This window comes from Erpetoichthys calabaricus, chromosome 12 (assembly GCF_900747795.2).
Source record: "Erpetoichthys calabaricus chromosome 12, fErpCal1.3, whole genome shotgun sequence".
NCBI classification, from domain to species: Eukaryota; Metazoa; Chordata; class Cladistia; order Polypteriformes; family Polypteridae; genus Erpetoichthys; species Erpetoichthys calabaricus.
Genome location: NC_041405.2, coordinates 27114835 through 27129960, shown reverse-complemented (window position 1 = coordinate 27129960; position 15126 = coordinate 27114835). Strand labels below are relative to the sequence as shown.

General features: G+C 40.7%; 1 protein-coding gene across 1 annotated transcript in view; it reads left to right on the top strand.

Moving 5' to 3' along the window:
• The window catches only part of LOC114661981 (caspase recruitment domain-containing protein 10-like), a 174327-nt gene that overhangs the window by 77527 nt on the left and 81674 nt on the right, over positions 1–15126 (top strand). The window contains exons 8-10 of the mRNA XM_051934920.1: positions 6068–6256; positions 11006–11131; positions 11243–11279. Of these exons, the coding sequence (XP_051790880.1) occupies positions 6068–6256; positions 11006–11131; positions 11243–11279 (352 nt within the window). The remainder of the gene's footprint in view (positions 1–6067; positions 6257–11005; positions 11132–11242; positions 11280–15126) is intronic.

The following is a 15126-nucleotide window of genomic DNA, read 5'->3' as shown; positions in this document are numbered from 1 at the left end:
TTAACATAACTTTTGCTTTGTCATGTCGGTTTTGCTGGGACACCTAATTTTTGCAAAGTTTTGCACACTCTTCCTCTATTCACTGCATCATAAGCCTCTCGAAAACCCAAAGAAATTCTTTTTAACCAGTTCTCTAATAGTTTACCTTGTCTTTTCTCATGTTATCATTGCTTTCAGTTTTCATTTCTCCTCTCTCATTCCAGTCTCATCTAATGCATTATCATTTCCTTTAAGATACTGCTCTTCCGTCTCCACCTGAACCAAAACATCCTCAAAGTGTTTTTGTGATCTTCTCAGAACTTCATCCAGGTCTACAGTCAGACCCTCCCTTCTTTTTCCTTATAAAATCCCACTTTGGGCTGTGAGTCTTTCTTTCCCTATTTGACTTTTCAGTAAAATCCTTCACCTCTCGTCTGTTATATTTCAGCCCCCTGGTTGGTGTTCAAATTATTGTTTAATGTATTTTTTATTCATTTTTTTATCCTTTTATCTATGTCTATATATATTTATCTTTTATCTATATTACCGTACCGTGCCCAAGCATGATTGTACCCCCTCCCTACTCCCCCATTGGCCTGCACTCACACTTCACTTAATGTTCTGGTCCCAGACATGCTTTCGTCATGACCATGCGACTTCATGTACAGCCAAAACAAGATCCGAACATGGAGTGGCAGCATGCATGTCAAAATGAATTTACTTATTTTGTGTATTTTTTGGAGTTGTGTAGGGCAGGATAACGCTCTACCATCTTACAGATTTATTGAGTGTGCAGCGTAGAGTTTTGCTGTTAATCATACTGCACGTACGAGATGATTTTTACAGTGACAAATGATGTTAAGGGAGGAATTTGCAGCTTTTCTTATCAACTACAATTCACATTCATGTGTAAAGTGGAAATAAAAACCTGTTTTTAACTCAAATGGTATTGCATGAAATGAGAATTACACTATCTGACTTGTTGCGTCATTGATGTCATGTTTGTTTTCCTTGCTCAGGCACATCTCACTGTTCCCAAATCCTACTGAACAATGCTCGGGCTCACCTTTTCCAAGCGGGCCAGGGCACTGTTCGGTTGGCCGGGCATGCATCAATCACACTAGTCAAACGAGCTAGACTTTGCGAGGTTACATGCGGACAAACATGCTCGGGCACGGAACAGTACACCTTAACTCTTGTTAACTATCTACTTTATTCCCTATGCCCATGTTATGTTCCTTGTGTTTTGTGAGTGATTTCCCAAGAGGTGGAGCCCCCTGCTCATCATCACCACTGTTCGCAGTGCTATAAAGGTGGGGATAATCCATAGTCCCTTGCGGTTCATTACAAATGTGCTTGGGAATTGGTGAGTTATACTTGTGACTTCTGTGCTTATTGTGAAATATTCGCTCTGTTTTTGACTTTGCTTTTTGGATTCTGTTTTAGGACTTGCTCGCTTGGATTGCCTGGTACCTTACTTTTGTTCTGAGCATTTTTTGTGAAAATAAATCTTTTTATTTATAAAGCTCTTGTGTCTTTGCCCTTGTTACCAGCAGGGTTTTGACAGTTTCACCCTCTGGTGGGCATTTTTAGAATTTTCTGAACTTTGTGTTTGGGAAATCGTGACTTTCATAATGTCCTTACCTTCTGTCATCTTTCATATTTTCTATTTTCTACTTCTGCTTCTGAATGTTCCGATCTGATTCCTGCACACTTCATTCTATTTTGTCTGTAATGTTCCATCACTCTTGTTCTTTTTCTTTGCAGGGTCCTTGTATCCCCTTTCTTCCCTCATTTCTTTATCTCATCTTATCATACAAACACTTCACATTCCTTATCAAACCAACCCTCTCTCCTTCTCCTGTTATTCATTTCTACCGCTTCCTCTGCCACTGTTGTTATGCTGTTTTTCAGTAGATTGCACTTTGCTTCCTCATCTCTTTTCTTTCACATTTCTTCTGCTTGGTACAAATATTGTGTCACCTATTCCATTTGTCTGAAGCGTTTAAGTGTCAAAATATTCCTGAAAATTTACTGTCTCTGTTCTGAGCCTCTACATCAATTCAACCAACACATGCTACTGATTCAGTCAGTAAATCTACAACATACGTTTCTTCAGTCATTAATGGTCTGCTTGATTTTCTGTAACCCAATCTGATGACCAATATGTTGCTCTTTTTTTACTTTTACTTTACAGCCTTGTGCCTTCTTATTATTGTGTTTTACTTATCACAAAGTGTATAGGCCCTACAACATTATCACTGTAGCTTTTATGCACACTTGTTTCTCAGTTAGTTTTGCATACCATTCTTTTCACATTTACATAATGTCTTACAATACTCTCATATTCTTATTACAGTTGCCCATAAACCACACCCTTCTTTTCTTCTTCTTCTTCTTCTGTATCTCCAGTTGGTGCATATACATAAATCAAAGAACTTTGCTCTACTTCTGAGGACTTGTATTCTGTCACTCAGTGCCTCAAGATTTATGATGGCTTGTTGTAGCATACCATTCATAGTAAAACCTTTTCCACCTCTTCCTTGCTTCTATCTGATGTAGAACACAATTACGTCACTACTGTACCACCTAACCTCCTGAATTATTTCAACGCATACCTTACATTGCTCAAGTTACTCATTCAACATTCTCAGTGCCCTTAGTCTTTCTGCCCATTACATTTTGTTAAGTTAAATTATTTCCTGTTTTTCTTGGTCCAGGCCTTTAATGACCTCTGAGGCACAGCCATCATCTGTGTGTCTGTCTGAGGAGAGAGTGCCGACCTCATCGAGAAGTTTACTTACCTCGGCAGTGACATTCATGTCTTTGGTGACTCTTCCTGTGAAGTCGGTAGATGGACTGGGAGAGCATGAGAGGGCCATGATGTCACTGGAAAGGGGTGTGTGGCACTCCCGATATCTATGCAATAGGACAAAGGTCCAAGTTTTTAGAGTCCTGGTGCTTCCTGTCTTACTAGATGGCTGCAAGACATGGATGCTATCCAGTGACCTAAGACAAAGACAGGACGCTTTAGGTACTGTGACTCTCTGGAGAATCCTTGGGTACCGTAGGTTTGACTTTGTGTTGAATGAGCGGTTGCTCATGGAGTCCTGAATGAGGGACCTTTTTACCTACATTGTGAGGGAGCGTTTAGTTATGGCACTATGGCCAAGTGGCACAATTCCCCGAGGGTGATCCGGCTTGCAGAATCCTCATTGTTGAGGACCCAAGTGGCTGGACCAGGCCAAGGGAATGCCCACGTAAAACCTGGCTGTGGCAGATAGATGATCATTTCCAGTGGGTGTCTGCCTGGGGGTTTGCCAACCAGAATCCCAAGCTGTTTTGTCGTGTGGTGGGTGCAGCAACCAACGCACCGTACCAGTGCATGCTCCCCAACCTGACCTGACCTTTCTTGTCCCAGTAATATGCTGGCCTGACTTTAATTTTGATTGATCCAATTCTGAAGCTGTTGTCTGGTATTTGCAAAAACATTATTGTACAAGTTGAGGTTGTTAGTGGCAAATTTAACCTCCAACATAAAGGACCAGAACGCCACTCTTTGTAGCACCTCTCATTGCAGACCTGTCAGGCTTGAGTGTCCCTAACTGGTGCTTTGGCTTTCAATGGCATAGCTCTTTAGATTCTTTGAGCACAGCAGCCTCTTAACCACATTGAGGGGTTGATACAGTACCTTTGAGGATATCTGATAATCAAGTGTTAATGATCATTTTAATGTGATTTTGCAGTTATAAAATCATGAATGCATGCATTCTCAGGTTTGAGTCATCCAATTCAGAGTTACAGGGGTCGGAGGTTTTATTTCAGCTATTGCAGTGCAGGGAACAACCCTGGACAAGGTTTCAGTCTTTTGCAGGACCCATGCATTGTTGAGTAACAGTCAAATAACACCACCATCTTATGTTTAATGGATCCGGCCACATCTTTAGTGTGACCCTGTAAGGGAACCTGGCAGGATTGATCAGTTTTGAGGCTTATGCTACAGTTTTTATATTAAAAAGCTTAGTAGATATTAACAGGGGACAAAATGTAACTGCAGGAATTTGTATCTTATACCTCCACGGACCTGGCTGTCTATCTTTAAGGTAAACTTTGAATGGGTGTCGGTACAATCAATCTGCTTTTGAAAGATGGGAGCCAGACCTGCATGAGCAAAAGAAGACAATGCAGGTTGAGGTTTAAGCGGCCTCACTACACTAGCCGCTCCAGCACTGTGCTGCTCACAAGTCTACCAAAGGGATGTTCTAGCACATGGACTTTAATTTTATTACATTATTAAATTTATTACATGTCAGGCATAGCTGACAGGCAGTCCTCCTCATTTTGTACACATGAGGAGCACATCATGCTCCCTTTAACAAATAACAAATTTTCTATAAATGTCAGTTAGACATGAACCAAAATGAAAGACAGAATGAGATAAAAGCTTACTTTGGCTAAGTCAGGTACTTAGTTGTATGGTTCGATATTTCAATCACCACGTTTCTTTTACTGTTAATATTTTTTGAAATCTGCTCTGCAGGTGTGCTCTGACAGAAGGCTCCACACGAAAACATAATTTCACATATGGTAAAAAAGGGCAACATTTTTGAAAAGAAAATTCATTATCCTGTTTAAAATTGTTGAAATGAACTTGTTTGAAATTTTCAATGTTTATGAAGTAAATACTAAAATAAGCTACTTATGACATAGGCTGTAGAATGAAGCATTTCAGTTTTGAGGGACAAGTGAAATAAGAGCATCACCAGCCCAAGGGGATGAATATTGATGTGATCGATTATTTTGCTTTTTATGTTTGTAATTAATTTGTAAACACTTTGCAGAGATCTATTGTCACTTTGACACAAGAGTCTTTTTCTATTGATCAGTGTGAAAAAAGCCAAATGATTTCCTCCGTGATTCAATGTTGTAACAAAATAAAATGTGAAATCTTCCAAGAAGTTGTATGCTTTTTATTGGCACTGTACATTCACACACTTTCACTCACAGTGCAGCCAGGTTAGAGTTTCCAGTTATCCTTAACTTACATATCTTCAGAATGTTGTGCATAGAGGAAATCCCAGGCAGACATGAGGAAAACATAAAATATCCATACAGAGGGGGTTCCAACTATAGATAACTAGAATGCATCAATATTAACAGAATAAAGTTAATTAGAACTACATGAAGAGAATTTTCTTTTTTAATCACATTTTCTTTCTCTATCATTAGAACATTAGAACAATTGAGACAAGAACAGGCCATTCAGCCCAATAAAGCTCGCCAGTCCTAGCCACTTAATTCTTCTAAAAAACATCAAGTCGAGTTTTGAAAGTCCCTAAAGTCCTACTGTTTACCACACTACTTGGTAGCTTATTCCAAGTGTCTATGGTTATCTGTGTAAAGAAAAACGTACTAATGTTTGTGCAAAATATACTATTAACAAGTTTCCAACTGTGTCTCCGTGTTCTTGATTAACTCATTTTAAAGTCACAGTCTCGATCTAACTATCATTCTGGACTAATTCCCTTCATAATTTTAAATACTTCAGTCAGGTCTCCTCTTAATCTTCTTTTGCTTAAACTGTAGTTTTTCTCCATAATTCATCCCCTGTAGCCCTGGAATCAGCCTAGTCGCTCTTCTCTGAACTTTTTCTAGTGCTGCTATGACCTTTTTGTAGCCTGAACACCAAAACTGCACACAGTACTCCAGATAAGGCCTTACCAGTGCGTTATAGAGCTTGAGCAGAACCTCCTTGTACTCCACACATCAGGGCGCTATATAACATTCTGTTTGCTTTCGTAATGGCTTCTCAACACTGTCTGGAAGTTGATAGTGACAAGTCCAATACGATTCCTAAATCCTTCTTGTACTCTCGATTTTCAGAACACCCATTGTGTGTTCAAACCTAGCATTTTTACTTCCTATGTGTAATACTTTACATATACTGACATTAAATTTCATCTGCCACAAATCTGCCCATGTCCTTCTGTAATGATTTACCAGATTCCAAATTATCTGCCAATCCACCTATTCTGGTATCATCAGCAAACTTAACCAGCTTAACCATGACTTTTTGCTTCTCTTCCAGGCTCTGCGCAGCCGTGATGCCATCCAGTTGCAGTACACAGAGTGTATGCTAGATAAGAGTGGCTTGCGAAAGCGTATTGAAGAACTTCAGGATGCCAATGATGAGTTGCTGAGGCGACGGCTGAGAGCCGAGAGGGAAAGAGATCATCTTCTGACCAAGGCCAAGTCCAAAATCCCTTGTCTGCATTGTGTGAGTGTGACTGACAAGCATGCCTTACACATTTTTTTTTTCAGGCTTACTAGATGTTAGCACTGCCATCTGGTGGCAAAGGGCGCATTTCCATAAGACTAATGTGATGCTCTCCCAAATTTGAACTTTATCTGTTTAAACCTGTGTGGATGTATGGAATATTTATGTGCCACCTTGCAAAATTATTACTAAAAGATAAACCTAACTTTAACTTGATCTAAGACTACATTGTGATGGAAGCTGGGTCATCAGCGAGCCCCAAACCCCAAAACACGAACACACAGAGAGTCCCGGGTTCAAGTAAAGGATGGTTTATTCACCAATTTCTTCACAAAGTAACACAAGCATAAGCAATTTCTCTACACAAACCACAGTTCTCTCACCACCTTACTGTCCTCCTCCAGTCGACTGTTGCTGTATGTACTCCCAGCTCTGACTCACCTAGACAAGGGAGTATGGCCCCTTTTATTAAGAACCCAGGAGTACTTCCAGTGCCAGGCCTACTGCCCGATGGAAGTACCTCCTGCTCATATGGAAATCCCACTTACTAGGGATCTCATCTCCCTGCAGCACTCCGGTGTGCCACTCATGTGTTGCCAGACTACATCTCCCAGCATTCCCTACTGGTTCCCAAATGGGCACCTATATGGAGTGTAGCTGCCTTCTAGTGTTCTGGAGGATTAACACATCCCCTGCAGCGTCTTCTGTTGGGCTCTCCATCCGTCCACTCCATCCATCACTTCCGAGCCTTCCTTTCTCCTGGTCGGGGTGCACATCTGTCTGCTCGGAGCTTCCCGTCCAGGTAAGGAACTATCCCCTTCTCTGGTCGGGATTCCCATCCAACCCCTGTGGCATTTACAACATACAATATAACCCACACAATAAGGTGAATAGAATGATTCAAATAAAACTCAGATTGAAAATTAAAGATCGGGTAACATTTAAGAAAGTCATGCTCACGATGGAATAGAGTAGAGGGGGTGTCTTTAATCTGATAATGAGTTTTGAGAATGGTAGAACTTCACAGATTAGGAGTGCGCACCAGAGAGGGGTCTCCAAAGTGCATGAGTTTTCCATAAAAGAAAGCTTCTAACAATGAGAAATGAGAAGGTGAATATTAGTGCGTCTCATTTGTACTAATGAGGTTTACAGGGGTTGGCAAAATAAAGGAAACGCTGCACTAAAAAGGAGTTTAACTTTGAAGTAGCTAAATTACAATTACAAATGTAGCTGTAAAGGTGAGCCTATTAGACAGATTGCCAATAGCAGTTTCACCTTAAAAAGAAGGCCTGACAATTTGAACTTTGATATACGAGTTTCAAAGCAACAGTCGGCAGCTATCGGAAGGTTCAGAAAGGCCAAGTAGCCAGTGCCTGAATCACAAATCTGCTAAATTATTTCCTAAGTCAAAGAGATCAGTCTCAAAAGTATTTTTAAAAAGTGTCAAAAAGACCTTACATGCCCACCATGAGCAATTTGTCAAACTGAAACAATGGGCACAAGTTGAAGTTCAGTAACCAAGATAGATAGACACTTCTCAGTCATCTGTCTGATTCAATGTTTATAAAAAAAAACTGTATATTATAGCTGGAATTTATGACAGGACTTGAATACAAGCAAGGCCAAAACACAAACACACATATTCTGGTGTAAGGAGCATAAAACCTGAGCCCCTGAGCAATGAAGAAATACATTTTGGTTTTAAATTGCTGTATCGTTTAACCTGTTACCTATATCAGGATGGGTTTATGTTTTGAGAATATTCAGTAGTACTAGGGTGTTGTACCGTGTTAGCCATTATGAATGCAGTGAGAAGTCAAGCAAAATTACACCATTTATTGGCTAACTAAGATGATTACAATATGCCAGCTTTCGAGGCAACTCAAGCCCCTTCTTCAGGCAAGATGTAATATTCAGGGGAACCTTCAATCTACAATGTCAGTTGGAAAATGTTAAACATGGTAGGTGATGTGTAATAGTATGGGAAGCCATCTCATCTGAATCATTATGTCTGAGAATTGTTTTGCATTGCTTTGTCATGACCAATGAACGTGAAGTCACTTTATGGCACCAGGGCATCCTATGGTGCAAATACTATTCCATGAAGATGTTCCCCTAGTCCATCCATGCATTTTCCAACCCGCTGAATCCGAACACAGGGTCATGGGGGTCTGCTGGAGCCAATCCCAGCCAACACAGGGCACAAGGCAGGAACCAATCCCGGGTAGGGTGCCAACCCACCGCAGATGTTCCCCTAGTCCAGGATTAAAGTGTTCCCCATGCACATACCTAAAATAATTAAAGATGGCCAGGATGAAGTCAAACATTCTTCATAACCTCCCCAATCACCTGATCTAAATATTATTTAGGTGTTTTTTTTCTCTTTAAAGAATTGGAAGCTTTTGTTCTTAAAGTATGGTGCAGTATTCCACTACACTAAACCGAGGGCCTATGGGGGATGTTTGTGCAGTTCCTATACTCAGAAAATGTGAAAGAAACTAAAAATATAAGGAACAGGAAGGGTTTTCATTACAGTTCTAAGCAACTAGCTGAACTACCTGGCATTGCCTGGATATAATTAAATAGGGAAAAAACTGTCTATTAGAAATTCAATGTGGCTAAACATAACCGACGATGAGACAAAAACATGTACTCTTAAGGCAAAAGTTGTAATCCAGTAAGTCAATAAAATTGTTATCTAAATGAATTGAGAAGAAAACACTGGACCTACCTGTAGTCTCAAATGAGATTCCGCTTTGACTGGTACAAAACATTGTGCATGCTAATAACAGAACGTTGTGCATGCTAATAACAGAACGTTGTGCATGCTAATAACAGAACATTGTGCATGCTAATAACAGTGTCCTCCGATTATTCCCAGTGCACACCTGCTGCCTAATGGGAATTGTAGTCCTTGTGGTGGCACAGTTTTTTGAATTGCACCCTCCTAATATAATACTTCTTCCCAATATGGCATATAGTCCGTGCTTTTAGTCAGACCAATGACAAGGCACATGCAAAAACTTTGTAAAAATTGGTTCAGCCATTTTTACGTGATTAAGGAATAAACAGACATCCAAACAGGAATGACATACAATTTTATTAATATAGATAACAAACAAGGGTAAATGATTTTTAATGTGAAAACAAAACAAATGAGAGACTAAAACAAAATAAAAACATTCATACCTTGTACCTTTTTATCTTCTTGCTCATCTCTCCTTCCTCCTCCTGCCAAGTGATTTCTCACCCACTCTTGACCTGATGCTAAGTTCAGCATTGGCCAACAACATCTTTTATGCCGGATCCCTGAAGTACTTCAAAAGTCACTTCTGGTGAAGTCAGGCATAGCTGTGCAATCCCCTGGGGCAGTCTGCTCAAAGCTCCCTCTAGTGACCCCAGCTGTCAGTGCTAGATTGGTTGCCCATCTTTAACAAACGTGCCAGGGATCTCTGCTAGGGCTCAATAGCAGCCTCCTGCAGTCCACAGTTACAGGTGTAGGGAATGTGCAATGTTATATTGTGCTTTCACGCAGTCCTTCTAATACATTTACATCTTTGATGGTTTGGGTTGGCTGCACGTTCTTTAGCAGCTTGAACCCAGAACTATCGATAAACATAGATAAGGATGAGCCAGACAATTGATGACACACACAGTCAAGCAAAAGGCTTTGTGCTTTATTACAAGCAAGACAATGTCAGGGGTTGAAATGTCCAAAATGACAAAAATTGCAGTACTTCATCAATAAATTAATAAATAAATAATCCCAATAAAAACAGGTGATCAGTGGAGGTTAAAATCCAATAAACAATAAATAATCCTTTAAAATGAAATTACGAGTCCCAAAAGTAGAAATCTTCTAAACACCAACGAGCCACATTACCCCACCCTAAAAACTGATGTTTCCTCTTCTTACCCAAAATTGATCCTGCAGCCAGAAGAGACGTCCTCCCAGCAGGCATAGCCAATCTTTAAAATTACAGGCCCGGGTCCCTCCTGTTGCCCTGGACTTCCAGCAGGGGGCCACACCTAGCCTCGTTCCTTCAACTCCTGCTGCCACCTTTAAGACTTATGTGTGTGCCCTCTGGAGCCATGGGTCACTCTGGGTATGTAATATCACTCGGCAAGAATATTCCTCTTCAGCTCCTTTGCACGGCAGCTACAGGCTCCTTTGTGGGGGTCTCTTCCCGGATCAACACGGTGGCACTGACCAGAAAGCAGGAGACAGAGCTGGAGGTGGCAGAGTTAAAGATGCTAAGATTTGCATTGAGTGTGATGAGGATGGACAGGATTAGAAATGAGGACATTAGAGGGTCAACTCAGGTTGGACGGTTTGGAGACAAAGTCAGAGATGTGAGATTGTGTTGGTTTGGACATGTGCAGAGGAAAGATGCTGGGGATATTGGGAAAAGGAAGTTAAGGATAGAGCTGCCAGGGAAGAGGAAAAGAGGAAGGCCTAAGAAAAGGTTTATGGATGTGGTGAGAGGGGACATGCAGCTGATGGGTGTGACAGAACAATATGTAGAAGACAGGATGATATGGAAAAAGATGATCTGCTGTGGAAACCCCTAATGGGAGTAGCCAAAAGAAGAAGAAGATGCACACATACTATTAGGCTGCACAAATGTGGTCATCATTTTGGCCGCACACCATTTATGTAGCTGCTGATCTGCATGGTGACTCTTTTGTTGCCTGTGAAGAGGTTTTTCTGTGGATACTTAGAGCATTTTCCTCTGTTGTAATTTCCAGAGTCAGATCTCTCTGCTGTCTGAAGAGCCCTGCAGTGAACTTTGCTGCTCAGTGTATGAGAGATTATCAGTGCCAGAGGACTCTGGTTTGGGCAGCTCTATTGAGGACAAGGACAGACATACTAAGGTACAGTTGCTTTTATAGCAGACAAAGGGGGAAGGTCAGTCTCATCACAAACCTTTCTTTTAAGGTTGCTTTTATGTCATTTGTAACGTATTTTCCTTTGTTTTTTTGCAGGGGTTTTTAAGAGTACCGAAGCATAAGTTTTCAGACAGTAAGTTTTACACATTAATTAATTACCAGTTCTGGGAAGAGTTCTTTGCATATGAAGTTGGTTCTTTGTGCTTTGAGAGCATTTATAATATGTAGGAAAAAAACTGAAATCTTTAATGTATGGTAGGATACCAATCAGGACACTAACAATTAAGAAAACCTGGACTTAGCCTGTGTTATTATATAATAAGGTAATAAGTTCTTGTAAAATCATGATCTATTGGTATTTCACAAAGCTGTTACCATCTGTTTGTGGTTAATTACTGTATGGTGCCGATTACGGATCTAAATAAATAAAGGTTCTTTCTAGAACCTTATGGCCAGAGTGGTGGCTCTGAGGCTAGGGATCTTCACCGGCAATCGGAAGGCTGCCATTTCAAATTCCATAAATGCCAGATGTGATTCCACTCTGTTGGGCCCTTGAGCAAGGCCCTCCCTTGACTTGCAGTTGCTCTGTCTTGGGTACGACGTGCATCCAGCCCTGCAAGCAGGTCCCCCAATTTGCAGGGACAAACTGGGGGTTGGTGGCAGGACTGGCACTCCAGCCACTGTAAAAAAACCCACACTGTTCCATTCCACCTGGGTCCTAATTTTAGATCCTGAGGTGGTTCATCATGTGGTGGGTGAGGCAACGTGCTGTATCAGTGCATGCTTCCAACTCTACAACAGGCCTATTTAAATGGCAGCCGCAGACCAAATGTGGCCCGAAAGCAACCTCCAAGTGGCCTGTGGTCCCACCACGGCTCCTGACTACAACTAAAATGATTGCAAATGCGACCAAAATAGGTTTGCCGATTATCATTTCTACTTAGTTTGCCACAGACAAATGAAATCATTGAAACTTTAAACTATTATATTGTAACAGATGCGAAAGGCCATTTTTTTATTGTTAAGCGGATGTGCCATTAACATATGTGTTGGTGTGGGCCCCCTCTTGCATATCCCCTGAGCCACATAAAGGCTGGTTTATATCCCACACCGAGTGCGAAAATGACATCAGAGGCGGAGACATGCTCAGGAAAATATTTCTAAATATACGGCACTGGATGTGGATGGCCGTGAATTGCAATGGGAGGTTGGTTACACTTGTGCTAGAATAATGAACAAAGGGCTGAATACAAAGCAACCGGTCATCAAAACAAAAGATAGGCATGCAAAATATTTGAAATTCCTCTGCCCATCATATAGGTCTCCTGTTATGAAGATATCTGTGCCCTGTGGAATTCAGTCGTCCCTAATGATTTTGCACCGGCACACTACGGTGTGATTGTCACCGATCTTCTTGTGTTCGCACATCTTTGTATGCCGTTTCTCTTTTGATTTAACGCATGCCTCATGCAAAATGCCAGCCTGTCCATCGGTAAACATGTACGAGCAGTCATCTGCCTGCTGTTTCGTAATACACAGTGATGTGATGAAGTTTGCGCTCTATGGTTGCCAGTGTATTATCATCTCTTTACTGGGGTGCTCTGTGATTGACAGCGAACAGTAAACTTTGTTAAAATGGTATCAAAAAAATTCCACTTAGTTGTTACTTCAATTGTTTTGGCATGCGCACTATATGTTCTGTTACCAATAAATTCTCATCAGCAAAGGGAAATGCAAAATAAGATTTAGTAAAACATAATAATAGTAATAATTATGTTTATATATAATACGCTATCGTGGCTGTTCGTTTGTCTGTCCAGGATTTTAAATCACCTGTAGCTCGCAAACCATTGACGATTGACCTGAAATTTGGTATACATATACTACGTGACGTTTACTATCCGTTATGATTGACCTCCAAGGTTATTACTCTTTTAATTTTTATTTTACGTGACATCTACTATCTGTGATGATTGACCTCCAAGGGTATTACTCTTTTAATTTTAATTTTATTTTATTGTAGAATCAGCTCTCAGCAGCAGCCAGCAGGGCAGCCGTGCGGTGCATGAGTACGGGAGCCGTTCTCATTCTCTACCACTTTCTCCGTCACTTCCCCTACCTCTTCATATCTTAAATCATTCTTGAGGCAGACTGAACACTTAAGTGCCAGCTTAAGTGAAAAATTAAGGAAAACATGCTAAGTAATTGCAACACAAACACTGACTTAATTAGTTTGAACTTGAAATGATGCTGACAAAAGAAGAGAAGAATCGGGCCACTAGGTTGGAGAACAGAAGAGCTGCTCAGGAAGCAGCAAGCGCATCAACCTCTGAGCAAACGAATGATAAACGTACAGAGAAAGAGGATGAAAACTAGGAATACTCAAGTCAAGTGTATTCACTGCACGTTATTGTTACTAGTATTTAATAATTCATTACTTGATACACCCAAGAACTCTGTGCAAAGACATCTTAATACATAATTCGCCAGCCTCCTCACTCACTCACTCACTCACTCACTCACTCACTCACTCACTCACTCACTCACTCACTCACTCACTCACTCACTCACTCACTCACTCACTCACTCACTCACTCACTCACTCACTCACTCACTCACTCACTCACTCACTCACTCACCCACTCACTCATGTCTGAAGCCGAATGCGCAGTCGCCTTCTGTGCAGCTCCCCGAAAAACCTTACGAGACCGACATCGTGGCAGGCGGCGGATTTACGGCCGCAAAAATTCAAAGAGAAAGGCGACTTCGACCGACATCCAATCCCAACATCGCGGCAGGCGGCGGATTTACGGCCACAAAAATTCAAATAGAAAGGCGACTTCGATTAAAGCTCTAGAGGCCTGAAAGACGATTTCGACTACAGCTCGAGGCCTAATTACGCATTCTGATTCAATTACGCATTCATTCAATATACCTATATCAGGTTTGTGGTGCTTATACTTATTACTATTCCACTCATGCCGTTTCATCTTATGTTGTTGAAACAGGCTCTTTGTCTAGTTTTAAAATAAATGTACCAATCCACTTTCGTTGTGCCTTGCTCTTAAACATTTACTTAGGTAGTGTTCTTTTCTGGGTATGGGGAAACAATTTCAACAGGATAGTGGAACTCAAACTTAACTTATGAGTGACTAAACCCGAGTGAATGAAATAGTTTAAATTCTATGAGGAAAAAAAAAATCCCTTGCCTGCCATGACCACCCCTTTAAATTGGGGGAAGATCTCGTATTTCAAAGGGGAAACAAATGTTATTGCTAATACTGCGCACTTTTTTTATTTTTATGCACTTTGAGATGTTTCTGGGTCAGATGTGAGCAAAATGTTTATTTTTTTATTTCAAAAGTGGAAAAAAAAAGTATTGCTACCACCTCAGATTCTGTTCAGTTATAGCTTACTAGTTGAAATACCCGGCATTGCCCAGGAGGAAAATATTGTTTGAGAAAAATATATTTAAAAAAAAACACAACAAATAAAAATAAATTAACAAACAATGAAGACTCACTAATGTACTTGTCTTGCAGTCCTGTATGTATGTTATCATCCAGCTGACACTCAGAAATGGCCAACTCTGTTTAATTTCAAAAGCAACAGGCGCGCGCTGGAGCTCAAACATAAAGAATGCTGGCAGTCACCTCCAGTTTGCCCTCTGGTGGTCATTCCGAGTGTCAACTGGATGATAACATGCATACAATACCGCAAGATCACCCCCAAGGAAGGGGGTGGGTTAGGGTTGATTTCACCATACAGTATTTTTAGTCGACCAAAGAGAAACATGTGTACCAAGCTTCACGAAAATCGCTCCAGTCGTTCGGAAATGATGCTGGAACATACATACATACACACATACACACATACTTTGACTATTATATATATAGATCATTGTCTTTATAATACATTTTTTTTAATGTGCCTGTGTCATAAGTGACCAAATTTAAAAGGTAAACAATGAATAAACAGTA